General features: G+C 34.2%; 1 protein-coding gene and 1 long non-coding RNA gene across 2 annotated transcripts in view; both read right to left on the bottom strand.

The window, feature by feature from the left end:
* Positions 1 to 975: 975 nt before the first annotated feature.
* The window catches only part of LOC149477652 (uncharacterized), a 166,813-nt gene continuing 150,603 nt past the window's right edge, over positions 976 to 17,185 (bottom strand). The window contains exons 21-35 of the mRNA XM_089710302.1: positions 16,652 to 16,759; positions 15,728 to 15,857; positions 14,596 to 14,784; positions 13,724 to 13,927; positions 9,996 to 10,144; positions 9,452 to 9,514; positions 8,914 to 9,040; positions 8,333 to 8,461; positions 7,929 to 8,021; positions 7,184 to 7,301; positions 6,739 to 6,851; positions 6,423 to 6,495; positions 3,131 to 6,349; positions 2,556 to 2,631; positions 976 to 1,950 (exon numbers count right to left, since the gene is read on the bottom strand). Of these exons, the coding sequence (XP_089566428.1) occupies positions 1,920 to 1,950; positions 2,556 to 2,631; positions 3,131 to 6,349; positions 6,423 to 6,495; positions 6,739 to 6,851; positions 7,184 to 7,301; positions 7,929 to 8,021; positions 8,333 to 8,461; positions 8,914 to 9,040; positions 9,452 to 9,514; positions 9,996 to 10,144; positions 13,724 to 13,927; positions 14,596 to 14,784; positions 15,728 to 15,857; positions 16,652 to 16,759 (4,822 nt within the window). The 3' untranslated portion in view covers positions 976 to 1,919. The remainder of the gene's footprint in view (positions 1,951 to 2,555; positions 2,632 to 3,130; positions 6,350 to 6,422; positions 6,496 to 6,738; positions 6,852 to 7,183; positions 7,302 to 7,928; positions 8,022 to 8,332; positions 8,462 to 8,913; positions 9,041 to 9,451; positions 9,515 to 9,995; positions 10,145 to 13,723; positions 13,928 to 14,595; positions 14,785 to 15,727; positions 15,858 to 16,651; positions 16,760 to 17,185) is intronic.
* Positions 12,141 to 12,832, bottom strand: LOC149477653 (uncharacterized). Its single transcript, XR_016317549.1, has 2 exons — positions 12,379 to 12,832; positions 12,141 to 12,181 (listed from the first exon to the last, which is right to left on the bottom strand). It is a non-coding gene; the product is annotated as an uncharacterized LOC149477653 (long non-coding RNA).

Genomic DNA, 17,185 nt, shown 5'->3' on the forward strand with positions numbered 1-17,185 from the left:
ATATGAAAAATCGGGGACAAAAAATTATAAAATAGCGCAAAGTAACTTACCCAAGCGACTCGTGCAAGATGCAGTGACAGGCGACTTTGTGACATGTACCTCTGGCATAGAATATATTCGTAACTTTGCTTTTTTATAGATTAAAGATATTTAAGAAAATCCTTTACTATTTTATATGGCAATAAGGCCGATACCTGGTATTTAGTCACGGTTTTATCATAACAGTTTTTAAAAATAAGAAATTTTTAAGATCTAATCATCAACTGTTTTTTTTGAACAAACTATGGATGGTTAAAAACATTCTGTTTTCAACAATACATAATAGAGCTTTTAAGTACATTGTATAGTTTCAGAAAAAGCTTTATTCACAAAAGTACTGAAAAAATATTTTTTTTTAATTCAGAAAAAGATTTTTTCCGTATATTATTTTTAATATCCATGTGAATTTTTTATATTTTTCTGACATTAAAACATTGTTGTTGTGTAAAAACAAGTTTTTTTCAATATATTAAGTAAACATCTTAAATAGTAAAGTTACGATTATAATTCTTTAATAACTAGTGACATTTCGTGTGTGACACCATGTGTTGGTGATGTGAATCATGTAATTACTTTACCTGACATACATCTGTAGATAATGTCGGATTATTTTAACATATGCTGCAAATATAGATCTTATTGAGTGTTTAAACCATAGTTAAAAATGTCTTATTTTTTTAAGTGAAACTTCTTTAGGCGCTTTGAGAGTAAAATTTCAAGGTCACGTCATGACAATACCATCACGGCATGGAGCAAGGCGACGATTTTCATATCTTTGAATCTTGCCAAAGAAGTTTCACTTCTGACACGTATGCACTCGGCACACACGCTCTTTTTTTCTTACATGTTTTTTTTATCAAACACAACATCAAGACATATACATAGGCTCAGCAAATAAGCTTAACAAAACGCTAAAGTACTAAAAAAACAACAAAAAATGTTCAATTAATATTTATTCTCAAATAATTAAAGTAGCACATAAAATTGCGTCATTTTGTGACATTAAATATACATACATCTATTATTTAATAATTACGAAAGACAAAATAGGACACAGTATAAAAATAAATAACCTAGCAGATCTCAAACTAAAGCTATGGCTGAATCCATAGTATAAAGTCAAAATTGAGAAACTTATAAAAACAATTCCTGTCGAATACTGTACAAGCGGTACACTTAGTTAAAATAAATTATGCAACACAAATATACTATTTCACAAATTGCAAATAAAAACAATATGTCGCCTTAAAGCCAATAATATATACGATTGAATAAAATGTCAAAATGATTAATAGAGGCAAGATTCAACTTGATTATTTGTATAAATAAAGGGTCGATTTAATAAAAGCGATTTCTATGAAACCGCAACTAGATTAATTGTACTTCTTTGTACATTGGAGATGGCTTTTATAATCTCTTCAAATAATATTATCGAACAAATTGGACGCTATACTTCTACGAGTCTAGGTCCGTATGACGTCACGTCATAAAATTAACAGAATATAGAGAATTTACAATTATTTGCTTCACGGAGCATCGATTAAAAATAAATTAAAAATACAATACAATAGAAATGTTACGATTTTATATAGATACATATATTTATTCAATTCCTTACTGTATTAACACTTGGAAAATATAAAAATTAATAGGTATATATCGCTTTTACATGATTTAAATACAATTGATAAAAAATTCAATATATATTCACGATTTTTTCGATTCAATCGAAAATTCTCATATGATTATTCATTAATTTATGAATTATCGAATTAATTTATATATTAATAATCCGTGAAACAAACAAACCGCAGAACAATTAACAACAATAAATATTAAATCTACACTCATACGTTCGTTCGGCTTCGCTCGCACGCTGCTTATTTCTTCTTTTTCTTAAGTTTCGGTATTCTGTAAGCCGGTGCACGTGTTAGACGCAGGCAATGTGTAATAATATCATTTGAATTGTATGCAATTCTCAATACGGCATTTTTATATAAAACAATCTTATAAATCAATTTAGCCTAGATAAGAATAGGTACACCATTATGTACCATTGAAACATTTAATATATGTTTAAGAGTCATAATGAAGATTTTTAATAATAACCAATCCATCATAAATAGAACAAAATAATATATCTTCTGATATATTATATTCTATTTCTCACAATTTTTTTACTTCAAGTTTCAAAAAAACAATTGCTAAGCTCCACGACTTTAACTTCTCTGTTTACTATTAAAGCTTATTACTAAGTAAATTAAATAAAATTTCCGTATCTTTATTAAAATATATTTACCAAACATATTACCACTCTAAGTAATTCTTTAAGTTTTATATAAAAATGCCTTCAGATGTTTTCTATTGAGAACTGAATAAAAACCATTTAATTTAAGTGTCTCATTGACATGATTCATGTGAATTAGTTGTGCAATTCGATATTTGAATTGTTATATACATTAATGTAAAAATAATTATATTTATAAGTAATATAAAATAATAATTTAAAATCTTACCCTGAGCCCTTCTTGTGTGGTGAGGATTGTGATTTCTCTGATTCAAGCAATTTTTTACTTGAATCTTTCATAAAACCTGTGAATAAAGTTCATAATTAAATAAAAGTACTGAAATTCAAATTAAAAAAATTAATATAGTTATTACAAAACAAACAGAAAAAACGTTAGGTCAAAAGTTAGGACTTCACAAAAACAAAAATTCATGTTTATTTTTATTATTATCATTAAATGAAAAGCAACGTAACGTTAAGTTAATTTTTAATCTTCAAAAAAAACTCTGTTCAAAGTTTATAAAATTTCAAACTAATGCACATAAAATTAATCACGTAAAATAATGCTGTTTTAAACAAAGAAATTAATAACATCATCAATGCTGAATATGAAACCAATGCCTTGTGACAAAGTGCGATTTAGTGCAATACAATGCGAGTTATTTACAAATTACATTCCACTGGCAATTACGAATTATGTTCAAATTACGACTTTATTTCCGTAGAAATACGATTGAATATCAAATGCTCAATACTTCTTGAATTAACTGTGACAATATTTACAAGGAATAGCCAAAAACATACCTTTACCCGATGATCCAAACACAGTATTGCCCAAATCGTTGAGATTGCTTGCAAATTTATCGACCTCTGACGTCACGCCTTGCGCAACATTCGATCCAGTTTTCTTTACACCCTCAGTGACGTCACTTTCTATCTTTTCCAAACTTTGCCCAGTTTCCTCTAGCCTTTCATTCGCAGCACCCTTTATGTCTTCGAGTTTATTTTCCGCCGTTATCGTGAAACCTTCAAAGGAATCTTTGACACCGCCGAATAGTTCTGTAGAAGCGTCTCCTGCTTTGTTCGTCGTGTTTTGTACATCTGCTATTATTTCTCGCGTTGAATCATCTAAACTGTCGAAAGTATTGCCAGCTGAACTCTGTAAGCTATGTAACGTGTCCTGCGCTGAGCTTTCCAACCCGTGAACCTCATCTTTCATCTCTGCGAAGGTATCCCTTGTGCTACTTTGCAGATCCTCCCAGTTGTCGGCAACGTCGTTCACTTTGCCCTTTGCCGCGGTTTCGATTGAACCGAAAGCGCCCAAGGACGAATCTTTGACGTGTCCGAACGCTTGTTCCGCTGACTCTTTAGCTTGTGAAACTTTCTCACTAGCAGCCTGTTGCACGCTGTCTAAGCTATCTTTGCCAGAATTTTTTATTCCTTCAAATTTCGTGCTTATATCCGCTTGAATTTCGGATTTCTTTTGTGCCGCCGCGTTAATAGCTTCCTCTGCTGTTCTTTTAATATCTTCCGTAGTGCTCTCTGCTTCTTGCCTTATCCTATCCATATGATTACTGGCTGCGTTTTGAATGAAATCTGCGGTGTCTACTAAATCACTCTTTTTCTTTTCCACGACTTTTTCAACTACAGTCTGTGTGTTTGTAAGTGCGTCTGCAGCTGCATTTGTTTTATCATTAACAGCTGAAGTAAATTCGTCTTTTTTATTGTGTAAGTCTTCAACGATTTCATCTCTTTTCGACTGTGCAGCTTGAATAGCTCCATCTCTTTCCTTGTTAATGTTTTCAATAACTTGAGCGCTTTGAGCCTGCACTTCATTTACTGCGTTGTTCTTGGCATTGTCTACGCTGTTCAAAAAATCTGTGCTCTTGTTCTGAATAACTTCTATTAAATCATCTTTAGCACTCCCTAATTGATCTTTCTGCTGATGAATGCCATCCAAAATTTCACTTGTCTTGTTTTGAACATTATCAACGACTTTTTCTTTTTTTTGTTCGATATTTTGAGTGACTTCCTTTGTTTTACTTTCTACATTTTCAATTAGCTTCTCAGCTTGTTCATGTGCACTTTGTATAGCTTGTTCTTTTTTATTTTCAATGTCTTTTATTACGCTATCCGTTGTTGAATGTATACTGTCTACTGCATTTTGCTTCTTCTCATTAAGTTCTTCGGCTATTTCATTCCTTTTACCTTCAATATTTTGTACTAGATTACTTGCTTGTTCGTTCGCATCGTGACTTACTCTGTCCTTGAATTGTTCGAGATTATTCAAAGCTGCCTGAGCATTTGCTTGAACATTTTGTGCTACAGATGTAGCTGTATCATGTAAATCTTCCTTAATACCTTCAGCCGTATTCTGTGCGTTTGAAATTAATTCATTGCCCTTGTTGATAGCCTTTTCCTTCTTATCGTTTACTTTTTGTGTTTCATTTTCAAGAAAATCAACACATTGTTCTTGTTTCTTAGCTGCGGTTTCTTCAACATCTTCTTTCATTTGTGATGCCTGTTTTAATAGTTTCTTAGCGGATTTTTTGCCTTCAGATACACTATTTTTCACTTCATCCTCAACTTTTTCTTTTTCGCCAAATATATTGTGTACAAGTCCTGTGAAAAAGTTTTTGCCTTCCTTGGATTTCTTTTTGCCCTCAGCTTTTATATTTTCTTTAGTTTCTTTAGCCTTTGATTTTACATTTTCAGCTGCTTTTCCTGTTTTCTCCTTTGCAGAGTCAATAGCATCACTCAATTCATTCACTCTATCATCGGTTGCCTCTTTTAAATTATCCATCTTATTTTTAGCACCTTTCTTTATATTGTTCACTTTATTGTTCAAGTCCTCACCGATATCTGATATTTTTTCTTTGGTAGAATCCTTTATTACTTCAGCTGTATTAACAAGATCGTTTTCCTTATTTTTTACTTCTTTGTTTATATCTTGGGTTACGCCGTCTAATGACTTAGAAGCTTCCATTTGTTCAGCGGCTAAAAAGTCCATTACAAGCGTTTTATGGTCTTTATGTTTTGAATCAGCTTGATTAAGTAGATTATTTACAATATCCTGAGCTGTTGTTTTAATATTTTCAATTTCGGCGGTCGCTTGTGTACGAACATCTGAAGTTAAATTATCAACATCGTTTTCTATATTTTGTGTTGTATCAGCAACTTTATCAGCTTTTTCTTTGATGGCATCTTTCAATTTATCTTCCCCACCATGAACATTTTTCTTCAATGTTTCCTCAACGATGACAAGATCGTGTTTAAAGTTGTCTCCATTTTTAGATACATCATCTTGCACTTCAGATGTTTTCTGTTTTAGATTATCTTTCTCTTTGTAAAGTTTATCTAAAACATCTTTGGACTCGTTTTCAGCTCTATCAGCGATTTCTTGGATGGTCTCATGCACGGTAAAATTGACATTTTCTATTCTGTCAGCTAACGTTGAAGTCTCCTCGTGGCTATGTTTTTCACCTTTTTTGTATAGGCCTTTGCAGCAGTCGTCATAGAACTGGAATGGATCCGTTTTTTTACTACGCAAGGGAGTTTCAACGGGTTGCATGTTTTCATACTGCTCATACACTTCCTCAGTCTTTTCCTTTATACTTGGAGAATCTCCATCGTCGATAATTAATTTTGTTAAATACACTTCATTGTTGGCATCTTCATCGATTCGTACGTGAGGTTTGACTTTTAAGTCTTTGAACATATCGTCGACTTTTTCAAGCAGATCTTCATTGATAATTCTCGGTACTGGTTTCGGCGGTGATTTATCTTTAGATTCTCTTGGTTTGGGTTCTGGTTTAGGCTCTAGTTTGGGCGATGACTCTTTACTGTCTTCCTTCTCCTCACTGTGGCTAAACACGTTCTTAACTTTATCAGCGAGGCCTCCTAAGAAACCGCCTTCTGATTTCTTTTTGCCTTTTTCCAATGTATTCATGGGAGTTTTGTCTTCATCAGAATCGAATGTTGCTTTCACTTTATTCGAATCAACGTGCACTGAGTCACCATTCACTGTAAAATTAAATACGTTTTCAATAATGTACTGATATATTTACATATTTATGATGAAAATTTATATATTTACCTTGAACTTTGGGTTTCACATCATCCGCGTCCTTAGTAGTGAATTTCACATTACCATTTGCAATGGTTTTGTCCTAGAAAATGGAATAGTTTAATGTATTTAATGGCGGATGAGCGCAAGCTTGTGAATCGAACCCATGTCTAATGCACAATGGTAAACGAGACTATTCTATCGAAATGGGCTGAGACTACAGGACAACAGGCACATTGTTTGGGTCTCTAGAAACGTAATGGAGTACTAAATAGGGATATAAATGTATTGAATATTAGCATAACCCTTGCATATATAATTTTAAGTGTAATTATAGTGAACTCACGTGTCCGTTGAGTTGTGGTGACGTTTCGTGGTGTGTGGGGAGCGATGGCGGTGCGATACTGTGGTTATGGTCACCCCAATGGAAGCTCAGTTCGTCTTTTAATGCGTCAAATCCTTTAAATAATAAAAAAAATATATAATTTACAATGATCCATTTATAAAGACCGGAAAATAATTAAAATGTTATTCAAATAATTTGTAACATAAGTAAACCCACGAAATACAAGTATTCGCAAAACTTCAGACGTCTTCGCTTATTAATTTAAATTGCATTATACTTCAGAATGTCCTTGTTTTCATTCCAATGTGTAATTATTGATATAATCGTGTGTGTGTGTCTTTCGCTAGTGTCGGTATAACTTTGTGTGCATGTATGTTTTTAGTGTCTTTTTGTGTCTACTGCGATGAAATTTATATGTCTCTCTGTGTGTGTATGTATGTCTTACCGGACTGGTCGAGGTTGAGACAATCGAGTTGGCTCTTAGCGGCTCGCGGTGCGATGCGCTCGGGCAGTTGCACGTCGAGCACACACGCGGGTGTTTGGGACTGTTCACCCTTGGCCACCTGCAATTATATACGATTATTATTCATTTTAATTAAGTATCACTACATAGTATAAAACAAAGTCGCTTTCTCTGTCCCTATGTCCCTTTGTATGCTTAAATCTTTAAAACTACGCAACGGATTTTGATGCGGTTTTTTTTAATAGATAGAGTGATTCAGGAGGAAGGTTTTAGTATATAATTTATTAGGTTTTAGACAAAGCGGGCGAAGCCGCGGGCGGTAAGCTAGTTGGATTATACAAAAGATTAGGTTATTCATGAAAGTTAAAGAAAAATTATTGATTTTTTATTGAAAAACCGAATTTTAAACACTTTCTATAAAGCCTTTACCTGTATAGATTGGCCAAATTTACTGACCAATTAAAACAATGTTATGGCAAATTGTTAATTATTGTGGTTTGATTTTTAACGACGCGATGGCACCAAAGTATCATGCAGCAAACGTTAAGGAATGTGAAAATGTAAATTTGGATAACTTAAGCAGATAGTCGTTTTTGTACATTAAATACAGAAATGGCCCGAGAATACTGCCCTATGTCACCCCGGAATTCATAAACCTATGTAATTTCGTTCTCTTTTAGTTTATTTTCGATACATTCATTTGTCGAATAATAGATTGTCTTCTTACCTTAGGTTCGTTCATGAAATAGATCCTACCGGATGGGCTCTCTTCATGGTGTTTGACGCGCACTGTGAATTCCACGCGGTTGTCTTTGAACGCCTGTAATTTTGAAACAATATAATCAAGAATTTCTTTCAAACTTAGAACAAAGAAAACTAAGTTATGAGCATTAATAAATATCATTTGAGACGTTAGCTTCAGTATTATATGTATAATTAATTATTATTAGTCAAATCGTTTAGTAAATAGTAAAGGGACGCTATAGGTACATTATTTTTTTACGTTAATTTTTCGAACATGATTTCCGTCTGGATTTTAAATATTTAGGGGCCAAAATGTAACTGTTTGTGTTACGGCAACATTATTTCCGATATTAAAATAATATTTTAAGTTTATCTAATTATTCTTACCTCAAAAGTAAACAGCGGTTGACTGCCGGATTTGGTTACCGGAACGAGGTTTCCAGAAAACTCTAGAAAAACTTCTTTGCCGTCCAAAAAGCGTACGGACGTCGAATGCGCTATCTCTGTGTAGTGTTCCTATAATATTCAAATCAAATCAAATCAAATCAGTTTATTTGCATGCATATGGTCATACAAAGGTGTTAATATACAATATTTATACACATATACTGCCATTGTAAATGGCGTGCAAAAAAAATTTTTTTAAAGTACATATTAAACTAATTAATAAAATATTTTATTGGCATAACAGTTGAAGGAATATTCGAAGCTTAGATTTATTAATTAAACAAATGAATTTATTGGCAAAACTATCCTGGTATTCTAAGACATAGTCAAAGAGACAATTCTAGTTATTATGTCAGTATAGTATTGTACGATTTGAAAAACACATCATTAGATTGAAAAAAATAAGCTATTCCATTAATTAAAACTCAAAACATATTTTAGGTTGAAATAAATAAAGCACATTTAAAAATTTAATTATGTAGGTACTATAAGTACCTACATAATTAAATAGATATACATACCTGTTGCAACAGAGTTTCATACGCGTATCTGTCTGTAATATAGAGCACGAGCAAGCGACCTTCCAGCGCGTCCAAACGTTTGCCCAAAACCACGATACGCACTTCGAATGGCACTACTAGCATTTGTCTGAAAGAAAATTTATTTTATAGTTGTTAATTTTTTTGAAGTGAAAACTTCTTTAGCGGCGTTGAGCACTTTTTCTTTAATGGGTATAAAATCTTAAACTTGCGCCAGGACACGTGACCTGATCGAAAAAGCGTAAGACGGATACCATTCCAAAATATCAAACATGCTCAACGTTAATAATCAAGTTTTCACTTCTGCCGGCACTCCCGGAGTGCAACCCGTCTTTTTTTGTTAATATTTCGGGTAACTATAAAATTACACATTTACTGGACACATTAGATTGTTATTATATTTTTCCAGTATATTTTCAAATAAAAATGTTAGAAGTAACTAAGTCGGTTTTAATCGCGAAGAAAAGATACAAAAAGTGCACAATATGTTATTCCAATAAATTAATCTTTTAAAGCTCACCTGTATAACTCCGTAGCCAATTTCGTAGCGTCGCTGACATTTTGACAGTTCATCAACCAGAATCTGTAACACAATATGGACAATAGTTAGAATTTAATTTATTGTAGTTCTTACCCTAGCTGTGCCCCGCCCGTTTTACGCGCATTACTCCGCTCCTATTTTATGATTTATATTCCTCGATAAAATAGACTATGTAACACATAACTTATTTTTCAAATCGGACCCGTAGTTCCTGAGATTAGCGCGTTCAACCAAAGAACGATGGTGATGAGTGATGACAATTATCATCGACATATAGGATATCCCGTATGTGATTAATTATGCTCAATGGAACATATAGCGTACGCAAAACTTTAACTTCCATTAAAAATTGTAATGATAATAGTAGTGACATCGAAAGTGATGTTTTTGATAGTGCTTGTTGTCGTGCATTAGTTTTTTATTAGTATATAAAGGTATATTATGCAATATAAAATATTTGATATCTTTTAAATCAAAAATATAGAATACGGTAGTTTTAATAACATCTCCTTTTCATAATTACCTTGCAGAAACCGTGGTGGTAAATGACGCACAATCATCGGTGATGGTGAGCGGAGTCGAACCCGTGACATCCTCCCACACGGCTCGCGCTTGACCGCCCATGATCGAGCAGAGTAGGCGTAAGTTCGATGTCGATTGTTTTTCTACCACCTGCAATTGATTTAAGATAGTGGTAACTTATGTATCGACGATGGTTTAATGTATGGTATCCTATATCTTTAAAGTTCAATTTTTTGTTTTTATAAGTTGATTTAGAGTTTGGTGACTGTCAAAACGATAATTTTGTATGGAGTGTGAAAACCTTATGAAATACATCCGTAAACAGAACAATATTTAACTATTTTCTACGAAAAACGATAATCACAATTCCAAAATAATAAAATTACTTTATTGTAGAGCCATTTTAATAGGCAACATTTGACAGTTCAACAAAATTCAACAACGTAACCTAAAGTAACCGTCATGAGAAGCTATAAATTTTGTAAACAAGTGTTCAGGAGTTCACAACATTTGGACCAACAAAAAAAATGAATTTGTTTAAGATTTAATAAATTATTAAGTAACAAATATTAATTAACATAAATATTATTTAAGAATAATTATTCGTCAGATTCAGATGTTTCCATTTCTGTGTCAGAATCAGTGACATGTATCACGAAGCTGTCTACAGTTTTATCAATCATCTCATCGATTTTGGAATAAAAATTATCTTCTTCCTTGATAACATGCTCCACACAACGCTTCCAATTTTCCGAAGTAATCTGCTGCAGTCCCTCTTGTAATAATTGTTTTACCTCGTCAAATTTAAAATTTGTATTTTTGCGAGCAACATATCCTTTTACGTTGGCCCAAATTAGCTCAATTGGATTAAGCTCACAATGATATGGCGGGAGTCTCAATACTTCCACCTTATATTTTTTTGCAAGCTCGTCCACTACATAAGTTTTAAAATTGTCTTTAACATTTTTTACTTTTAGCAGTAATTCAGTCTTAATTTCATTGTCGTCGTAAGAAATATTCTTACTTACAAGCCAATTTTGTATATCATTTTTTTTCCAGGCAGTAGTAGGAATTCTTTCAAGACGCCTTGAGTGGTATGGTGCATTGTCCATTACCACTACTGCATTTTCTCCAAGTTTTGGGAGAACGTTTTCGAACCATTGTTCAAAATGTGTTGCATCCATTGATTCATGGTAATCTCCCGTCTTCTTGCATTCAAATATATTTTCACCGCCCTCTACAAAACCGTTCTCATTGCCGATATGGGTAATTATTAATCGTTTACCTTTTGACGTTGGGTTACGTGCACCAATGCTAAGTCCTTCTAGGAAAGCCTGCTTCTTACTTTTAACTTGTTTGTCTACCCAAGTTTTATTTACGGTATGTCCTGTAAAAACAATTAAACATTTGTTAATTAGCGTCTTGCGCAGTAAAAGAGTTGAAGTACATTATTATTAATACACACTTGTGATAGCCCTTAAGAACTAATGTCTCAAGGTCGGCGGCGCGTGGGTTATATTTATTTTGCAAATAGATTTGCAGTATCATACACATCACTTCACGGTAAAGGCGACGGTATTTGCTTACAATCAGGCGAACCGTATGGTAGTCTGCCGTTTCACTGCAATAAAAAAAAACACACTAACCTGCATTCACCCATGTCTCATCCATGTAAAATATCTGGCGATTTTGTTGTCTATAGTCTTTAATAGATTTCAAATATTTTCGCCGCCATATTGTTATGTCATCTCTATCAATAAGTGCGTTATTTCGCTGTCGTTTTATATATTTAAAGTTTAAATGCTTTATTAGCCGCCTGAGAGTTGTTTCGCTAAAATTTGGCATATCTTCATCGTCATTGACTGCCTGAAGAATCTTGGGAATTGTTGGTAATTGGCCATTTAAAAAGAAACTGTGAATTTTTTTCCTAATTACGGATTTATCAAAATCGTCTACTTTCTGATAAAATTTAGGCCTGTCTTTAGACTTGATAGGTGATTTTATTCCCTCTTCTGATTTATATTCTTTTAATATATTATACACAGATGCTATGCCAATTCCCAAAATCGATGCTGTTTTTTTATTTATTTCGGTTTTGTAGGGATATTCATTCGATGGCCAATTTTCTTTCACGTACTTATATACGTTGATCACCATATTTTTCTCATTAACCGTAAAGCTCGTCACCTGTAAAAATCACCGGTAGTCACTTGTCACACGAAGCTCAAGCTATATCTCCAGGTATACCAATTAACCTAACCAATTACTTCACAATTTAAAACCTACTTCTAATATTAACCTTAAGTTTCCAAAGATTAGCGCGTTTGAACAAACAACTCTTTCTTTTTACTTATTATATATTTTAGATAAATTGTATTACGCACCTTTTGACGTTTTTTTCGTGGCGAATTTATTTCCTTAGATGTACTGGCTACTGGCTCCATTATACGTAATAACAAATAAAATTAACGCAACAATTAAAGTAACAACAATAAAAAAGTGATAACGAAACAATAACAAAATTAACAATAACAACCAGATCCGCGATATATGCAAAGCAATGAAACAACTCAAATGATGCGTTTATTTCAAAATGGCGTCCCGATAGTTCACAATCCCTGCGACGGACGCGTTCCGGTACCAAGAAACACAAACGATAGCGCTTTGCGTCGTTAAAATATGATCCGACTAAATTAAATAGGTTGTTACTTTCATATAACCCGTCTATATTTCATGTCGATTGAATATGGTCAATTTATTATTATCTCGCAGTATAAAATGTTTACTTAGTAAAAGATGTTTGTTTACATAATTTATAGCTTCTCGTGACGGGTACTTTAGTAACCACGACATAGAATAACATGATATTTCGTTTTGTTAGAACTGCACATTTGTTTAACTTTGTTCAATTACGATTACATATTTATAATAATAATGGCCGATACAAGTAATTTTAGGATTTGATTTTACTGATAAACCATTCTAAGCATAATAAACAATTTCTGATTTAAAGAACTGACGTCGCTACAATTTTGTGTCAATAAACCTTTTTACTTTTTAAATACCAGAGACGTTACTCTAAAAATCGAAATCTGACATCTAGAATCGAATGCAATAAGTACTTGGGAATAAAAATTATCATAAATTATTGACATGTGTTTCAAGTTCGATTGACAAATGTTTCAAGTCCGTATTGATTAATTCACTTTAATCGATGTTTTTAAGCAGGTTACCACCCTATGAAGATAAAATTGATAGACGTCAAATGTTGCCTATTAAATTGGCTCTACTATAAGTCAATTTGATTAATGTTGTCAATCTTCGTTGCGTATCGTCCCTGTAGAAAAATGTGGACCATTTTTAGACTGATCGTGCGGGGTGAGGTAAGTGTTTAATTTTGGCGGGAGGCGGAGAGTGTTCGTTCTGTAGCGTATTAGCTAAAGTCCATTTCAAGAAAGAAGTCCCGCAGACGCAGCGCTGTATGCGGTCGTAATAATGTTGGCAGGGTTAAATGTGGGGAAATCTGTGTGGGAAATTATGTATCGTTCATTTAATTTAATTTTATAAACTACTGCGACTCGAATATTTAGATAAAAAAATTGATATATGTTATGTATTGGCCGATCTCCCCATCTGTTAAATTAGTTTCATAATTGTCCGCGGGACTTCTTTCTTGAAATGGACATTACTATTATGTATTCTGTGGTAAAAGTAAGTAAGTAAAATAACCTTGTGATCAGGCGAGTGCGGCAACGGCACGGTGAGCGTGATGCTGCGGTGGAACTTCCTGCGGCGCGGCTCCACGGTGAGCACGGGCGACACGGCGGCCAGCCGCGGCAGCACGCGCCGGGCCAGCGCCGCGCCCGCGCCGTGCGCCTGCAGCCCCACGCGGATGCGCTTCGTTAGCGCTTGCGGCGGGAATAGCGCTTGCACCTGGGTTTGAAGAAAAAAAATGTATGCGTGTACTAGAGTACACACGTAAGAAGTGAAACTTCTTTATGACCTTAAAAATGTCACGAGTATGGCGCAACGCAAAAATGTAACGCGTACGGCGTAACGCAACAATGTCACGCGTACGGCGTAACGCAAAAATGTTACACTAAATTTTTGTCCAACCCCGATAAAGAAGTTTCACTTCAGCAATGAAATATAGATAGTGTTTAGAACTAGTTTCATTATTAGCTTTCACACTAGGAATACTTGTAATGTATTTTAGAAGTAAAATAATTAGATGGATTCATTAAGTGATAACGCTTCCGTAAAATCTATTTATTTTACTTTTTTCTCCGATCGTTTTGAAAACCCTTTCAAGATGAATATGATTCAGTAAGGATGCTGTGAACGCAAAATATACCCATATTTTGCGTTGTTGACTAGGCTGCATCGAAATTAGGGCGTGTATTCATTAGCAGAAGCAATCGTTCTAATAATCATATTTCACTAATCACAAAAGTTCGCGTTCATAAGTACTAACATAAGGACGGTAAGCACCGGCGACTCGAGTTACTTAAAACCGTATGTCCATCAGCCACATAAAGACGCGTACCACATAAAGGCACGTATCCACCAGCAACTGCAGCTACATAAGGGCGTGTACCCACCTGCGGGATGTGCGCGGACGACACGGTGCCGCCGTCGGGCCCGATGATGTGCACCTCCTGGCGCACGCGCGACACCACCGCCACGTAGTGCGGGAAGTCGCACGTGATGATGCGCGTCACGCGCTCGCCGTTCTCGCCGAGCGCCTCGCCGCTCGTGCCGTGCTCTTGCCGCTCGCGGGTCAGCGCCTCCTGACAAATAAATAAATTTAAATTCATTATATGCCACCAATACAAAAAAAATGTATGCGTGTACTAGTGTACACACGTAAGAAGTGAAACTTCTTTATGACCTTATTTTTCAAAAAATAATTTACTATAATATGCAACTTATACGTCCAATCACGCGTGGTAGGGATAAGAAAAAGATGGCGCGTAACGAAAAAATGTCACGCGTAACGAAAAATTGTTACACTAAATTTTTTTCCAACCCCGATAAAAAAGTTTCACTTCAAAAATTAGAATGATGACAATAGTGATGCCAAGTTTTTGTAACACTGGTTTTCAGTGATGACCAGACAAATACATAAATGTGAAATAGAATAAAGTACTATAGCAGTATTATTTACATAGATGTATATAGATAGAATAAAGTAGAAGAAATAACAAACTTAGTGAATCAGAAATAATAATGAAATGACAAAGTTGTAAATGCACATGTTTATGCACGCATTGAACCGCAAGCACGCACGAATACACGTACGTACGTGCCCGTTCTCTACATGCATAGGTCTATGTGTCTACACATGAGCACGTAAAAATGAAAACATCCAGACCTAGATTTGACGTGACATTAACGCACATCCACATTTCTAATCATACACAATTGCGTAGGTACAAACATGCACACATACGAATATCCACAACCACATACGTATATAACTGAACGCCCGCATGAACACGCCCCCTTATACAACACATCTATCGACACATTTCATTAGTTTTAAGTGCTAGGACACAATATAAATTCAAATTCCCTATTTGTTTACAAAATAGGCATTAACAAGTTTCCGTTTCAATAATATACATTATACACCCTTAAAAAACAAAAATATATCAGGTGTATAAAGAAAATCAACATAGCATAATATATAATTTAAAACCTTATTACCAACAGCATAGGAACTATATTTACCTGTATCATAGCATTATCGTTGTTGTGCAAGTAGTGATCTTGCCACGTCTCCCCCGTGTCGGAGCGCAGGATGACAATCTCTCGTTCTGGACAGGATGCCGTGAAGATCGGGACTTCGATTATCACAGGTCTGGAAGGGTATTTATTTATTATGTTACATTCATATTATGTAATAGTTAACATATTATGTAATAGTTAGGTATTTAATGTTGCTGGTTTTAGTTGAAATGAATATCCGGCTCGAAGGACCAAATTACTTTCCTAGCCTCATTGATTCGTAATTTTTGGAATTATATTGTGTCGTGTGGTCTGCGAATGTACGAAAATTACGAAATTTTTTGATTGAGAAGATTTTATTTCATTACAAGAATCGCTTTGACATTTATGCGCAAAAAGTAGTGAGAATAAAAATTACATTGATATTCGTTACAACAATAGCTACGTGTTAATATTACACTATTTATATGACCACACTAACCGCATTTTCTTCGAAGCATATAATATTATTTCAACACAATCTTTGTAATTAATAATAACAGAATTAACTTCAGTTAAAATAGGTCTGTTTACTTCAAATATAAAAGTAAAGAAAAACATTTCACGGATCATCAACAACAATAAATCAAGATCCATGAATCTTATGAATTATTAATGTTATTATTTTTAGTTAACGAGTTGGGTGCTGTGTTCTTATTATACAGTAATTTTTATTTTTATGTTCAGCGTCTGTATGAAGTGATTTACTATTATTATCATTTTTTTACCATTTGGTAAAAAGAAACTTGATTTATACTGTATTAGAATATTATAGTATAAAATTATAAATCCTGTCATATTAATCAAAACTTGGTCCTTCGAGGCAGATTTCATAAATTACCATAATATACATAAGTACAAATCAAACAAATAAATAATTAAACTTACGCTAAAAATTTGGCCCCTTGTGGCTGCAGTTCCAGAAGTCTAGAGGCTAGAGCTTCGCCCTCCATAAGCGGTGGTGGGGCTGCGGCCGGCGCACGCCGTGTGGCTGCTCTGTAAGTTAGAGAGGATTTAAATTATTTTCCTAGAAACATGGACGTATAAAAAAAGACGGACGCCGTATTACGAACAAACAACGTGAAGCCACCATAGTAAGCTAGCGATTGTGTAAAGACAATAAACACGCACACACTCTCACCATAGTAAGCTAGTCGGCCGCCATTACGTCGTGAACTACCGACTGATTAACTGCGTCACTGTTCCACAAAAAATATTTAAAATGCCGTCTTGCGTGGTTAAATGGTGTCGCAACAGTACAATTTTAAATAACAAAACACAAGGGATTACATTCCACAGGGAAGCAAGTTATTTCTTTTATGTTTTAATGACAAAATTATTACGGCAAAATTTATAGAAAAAAATACAGCCGCCATTGTCATCAACACAGCTGTTGCCATGGCAACTTGGCACACACACATG

Source organism: Colias philodice, chromosome 24, assembly GCF_061535455.1.
Source record: "Colias philodice isolate Cphi_HAF_F1 chromosome 24, ilColPhil1 Martin Lab GWU primary, whole genome shotgun sequence".
Taxonomy (NCBI): Eukaryota; Metazoa; Arthropoda; class Insecta; order Lepidoptera; family Pieridae; genus Colias; species Colias philodice.